The sequence below is a fragment of the Palaemon carinicauda genome, chromosome 20, assembly GCF_036898095.1.
Source record: "Palaemon carinicauda isolate YSFRI2023 chromosome 20, ASM3689809v2, whole genome shotgun sequence".
In the NCBI taxonomy this organism is placed as follows: domain Eukaryota; kingdom Metazoa; phylum Arthropoda; class Malacostraca; order Decapoda; family Palaemonidae; genus Palaemon; species Palaemon carinicauda.
In genome coordinates this window covers 59,980,820-59,985,819 of record NC_090744.1, presented here as the reverse complement: position 1 = coordinate 59,985,819, position 5,000 = coordinate 59,980,820, and the positions used below count along the sequence as shown (strand labels likewise).

General features: G+C 35.9%; 1 protein-coding gene across 1 annotated transcript in view; it reads left to right on the top strand.

Moving 5' to 3' along the window:
• LOC137659824 (uncharacterized) overlaps positions 1 to 5,000 on the top strand; it is a 22,577-nt gene that overhangs the window by 317 nt on the left and 17,260 nt on the right. Inside the window, exon 1 of the mRNA XM_068394617.1 lies at positions 1 to 744. This exon is cut by the window's left edge and continues 317 nt beyond it. Coding sequence (XP_068250718.1) covers positions 1 to 744 — 744 coding nt within the window. The remainder of the gene's footprint in view (positions 745 to 5,000) is intronic.

Genomic DNA, 5,000 nt, shown 5'->3' with positions numbered 1-5,000 from the left:
AAGGGAGGAGAAGGAGGAAGTCAGGAAACATGAGTTAGCCAAATCAGAGTTGAGAAATAGGGGGGCTATAGGTGGTGTAGATAGCAAGAATGTAATATCTTCGCCAAAAATTCCCCCCTTTGATGAGAAAATAGATGAAATTGATGTGTACATGAATAGATTTGAGAAATTAGCTGAATATCATAAATGGGGGCAGAATGACTATGGTACTATGTTAGGCACATTATTAAGGGGACGAGCTTTGATAGTGTACTGTGAACTTGACCCTGCTATTGCAAGAAATTATCAGGAATTGAAGGCAGCCTTATTGAAAGCGTTTCAGGTCAATCCTCAGGTATATCGAAAGAAATTTAGAGAAGGATATATTGAAACTAATGAAAGCTTTGTGCAGTATTCATATAGATCAAGACAGAATTTTGATAAGTGGTTGCAATTAGCGGATGTTAATAAATCTTATGATGATGTCTGTGATTTTATGATCATGGATCAGTTGTTGGCTAATAGTTCAAGGGATTTGCGAACTTTTCTTTTAGAAAGGGTTTGTGAAAATTCTCATGAAATGGCATTAGCTGCTGATAGGCATCTGATTGCTCACGGAATTACTAAACGTAGAAATTCTAAATTTAAGTCTGATAAATGTTCAAAGTTAGGAATGCAACCTAAATCTGATAAAGTGGGTGCTGATAATCTTAAAACATTGCAGTGCCACCTATGTAAAGAAATTGGACATATTACTTTACATTTACTTTTACTTTTAGGGGTTTATTTCTCGCCCTCCATCAAACACTAAAGTCTGTTCAGGCGGGCCTTGGTGTGTAAAAAAAAAAATTCTTTCCAGTTAATATTTTGCTCTGTATCGTTATCAGTTATTTCGCTAGCATTTGTATTCAGGCTTAATAGTTTTCAGGTCACTATTATAACACTTTCTAAAAAGATAAGTCTTCAGGTTTTTCTTGAAAGCTGCCACATTATTGCTATTCTTGACATAGAGTGGAAGGTCGTTAAAGAGTCTCGGTGCAGCATAACTGAACGTTCTTCCTCCTATTGCATGATTCACACTAATTTCGAATAGTCTAGGTGGGTCATCAGCATGTCTAACTCTTACAGCGGCGCTGGTAGCTTCAGGGTAGGGGACCAAGCAATCACGAAGATATTTAGGCTTATCACTTGTAAGTGCTTTGTGAGTCAACAAGCAAATTTTAAATTCAATTCTAGCCTTAACAGGTAACCAATGTAGATCGACCAATGCAGGAGTTATTCTCTCCCCTAGTTTAATGCCTTTTATCAGTCTAGCCGCCCGGTTTTGCACATTTTGAAACTTTCTTAGTAGTGTATTGGGCAATTTGTAGTACAGAGAATTGCAATAATCAAGCCTTGATATTACATGACTCATCACTAAAATTTTTGTACTGCCCTCTGTTAAATATTTTCTAATAAATGCTATGTTTCTCAGGTGATAGTTACACACTTTCACTGTGTTCACAATTTGGTCCCTCATTGACAAATTACAGTCTATCAGTACACCCAAATTTTTCACAACAGGCACAATCCCAACATCAGCATCACCAATTTTTATACTTTGAATTAACTGGTAATTTTTCAAAGCCACCTTTGTGCCAAAGAACATACATTCTTTTTTATCATCATTTAATTTGAGCTTTTTCCTCTGCATCCATGTTTTTATTTCAGTCATTATCTCATCAATTTTCTTCTCTGTATCTTGTGTTGTTGAAATTGAGAGGTAAAACTGAGTATCATCTGCATATAGTTTAAAACCCACTTTTTGTTTTTTCAAGATGTGTGATAGCTCGATAGTATATATGTTAAACAAGATAGGGCCCAGAACACTACCCTGTGGTACACCCTTCATAAGAATTCTCTCATTGGATCGGTTTCCAGAAACTTCTACAATAGTCTTCCTGTTCACTAAGTAACTTCGCAAAAATTTCAGTGCTTCCTCAGTCACTCCAATAGACTTAAGTCGTCAAGTAAGTACTCGTGCACAACAGTGTCAAAAGCCGCACTAAGATCTAACATAATCAAAATTCCACACTTTCCCCCATCAAGAAGACCTATCATATCATTCATTATTGAGCTCAAAGTAGTTTCTGTAGAATGATTAGCTCTGTAGGCCGATTGATTTTCCGGGAATACCTCTAACTCATCAATATGCGCCCATAATTGCTCACTTATGACTTTTTCAATAAGCTTTGACATGTAGAATAAATTTGAAATGGGCCTATATGAATTTAGCTCGTTTACATCACCTTTCCCTTTGTAAATTGGTTTGATCAACGCAGTTTTTCCACAGCTAGGAAAACAGGATTGTGATATACTTAGGTTAATTATGTTCAGGTAAATATTATATACAACTTGCTTGTTTGGAGCTTCACTTATTGAACTGTTTGGGAAAGGGTCGTTTCCACAATATGTATTTTTCATCACTCTCATAACCTTTAACAAGTCGCACATATTTATTTCCTTAAATTTTATTAACTTCTTTCCCTCCTTCACTGGCATAGCTGACTGTCCTTCCAAGTGATTTTGGGGGAAACCTCTATAGATTTTATCAATTTTTTCATTAAAGAATATAGCAAAACTCTCTGCACAAACATTGTCAGGCAAGACATATTTTTTTTTTAATCCCATCAAATCATCAAGATTTTTGTGAAAGTCCTTCATGTTATTGGTTTTTTTACATTCGCCGTTGTAGAATTTTTTTGTTTTTTTTCTAACACGATGTTATAGTCATTTCTGGCCTTATTATATAGATTTCTGGCTTGTAAGGATTTGGCTCTTTTCCATCTACCTTCCATCTTACGTCTGTGTCTTTTTGCCTTTAATAGGTCACTATTATACCACCTAACATTTTTGCGTACCACTATTTGTTTGTTCTTTATGGGACACATGGTATCGTACATTTTTCCAAAATTGTCGTTGTATTTCTTGGTATAGCACCCAACACATTCTATGTCTACCATATGTTTACATTGTGTGTTCACACAAGACATTTGTGCTACACTAGCTTCAATAAAATTCTCAGCATCCAAATTTTCCCGTTCCCTATATGTGATCCATTTTTCCAATACTCTGGTGCAATTTATATTAACATTAAAGGTGATGAGTTTGTGTTTTTGAGATCTCAAAGTCTGGTTCCACTTCAAGGTTTTTTATTAGGTCTGAGTCTTTTCCACATATGACCAATTCGAGTGTATGACCACCTACTTACGTTGATACCAAAACACTGTTTATTAAATTAATCCTGGAACGGTACGGTGGGTCGTCAGCGACCCCGAGCGTCAAAAAAAAAGAGGTTTTTCTCACGTGACTCACCCCCGTGACTGAATTTGTGGGTGATCGACCTGCAGTAGGTGTCTCGCCTACACGCTCTAGTAGTGTCCAGATGTGCATTGCTGTAGCTGTACTCCTTCCCCGATTTCTGAGACGCGTCGGGGTCGAGCGCGACCGAGTTTACCCTTCTAAGGTAATTTGCATAATTATCAAAGTTATTACGTATTATGAAATTGTCGTAGAATGGTGCAACTTGTATAGGTTATCAGTTGTGGAAAGTCTTGGTGGATTGTTTGGCTACCATGTGCATGATTTTTTTTTAGTTAAAATGTCGTTCATCACCACGAGGACCATTTTACCGCGAGTGCCCCTTTTTCATTTTTTTTTCATTTTTTTGCCAAGTCATTTTTCCGTAAGATATTGCCAAATAGTGTCGTAAACCTTTCCCTTTTGTTGTGTTGGAAAGTGTGTCTAGATGATCTGGCTACCCATGCGTGACTTTGTTTTTGTCAGATACGACGTAGTTATTGGTATATTGGGTATTTAACTGCGGTTGCCAATTTCTGTTTTTTTTCAATATTTGTAAAAATTTACTACGTAGTAAGGAATTGCCGTATATTATTGATTTTTTTTCATGTTTATGTGTTAGAAAGTGTGCCTTGAGGGTTGGGCTAGCACGTGCATGTCTTTTTTTTTATCTGAGATGCCGTATATTAGAATGTTGGGCATTTTTCCGCGAGTGCCCCTTTTTATTTGTTTTGCATTTTTTTTGCTTAGTCATGTTACCGTAAGGAATTGGCAAGTAGTGTCGCAAAACTTATATTTTTATAGTGTTGGAAAGTGTTTCTAGATGATCTGGCTACTCATGCCTATTTTTTTTTAGCCAGATATAGCGTATATATAGGTATGTGTTCGATTTTCCTGTGATTGCCATTTTTTCGTTTTTTCCCATTTCCTTCAAAATTACTACATACTGAGGAACTATCACAGAGTAATGATTCATTTATATGTTTATTTGTCGGAAAATGTGCCTTGATGGTTTGCCTAGCACGTGGCTGAAATTTTTTTTTCTGAAATGCGTATAATAAAATGTTGGCCATTTTTCCGCGAGTGCCCCCTTTTTATTTGTTTTGCATTTTTTTACTTAGTCATGTTACCGTAAGGAATTGGCAAGAAGTGTTGCAAAACTTATATTTTTATAGTGTTGGAAAGTGTTTCTAGATGATCTGGCTACCCATTCCTATCTTTTTATTTAGCCAGATATGGCGTATATATAGGTATGTGTTCGATTTTCCTGTGATTGCCATTTTTTCGTTTTTTCCCATTTCTTTCAAAATTACTACGTACTAAGGAACTATCACAGAGTAATGATTAATTTATATGTTTATTTGTCGGAAAATGTGCCTTGATGGTTTGCCTAGCACGTGGCTTAAATTTTTTTTTTTCTGAAATGCCGTATATTAGAATGGCCATTTTTCCGCGAGTGCCACTTTTTATTTGTTTTGCATTTTTTTGCTTAGTTATGTTACCGTAAGGAATTGGCAAGTAGTGTCGCGAAACTTATAATTTTATAGTGTTGGAAAGTGTTTCTAGATGATCTGGCTACCCATGCCTATCTTTTTTTTTAGCCAGATATGGCGTATATATAGGTATGTGTTCGATTTTCTTGTGATTACCATTTTTTCGTTTTTTCCCATTTCTTTCAAAAT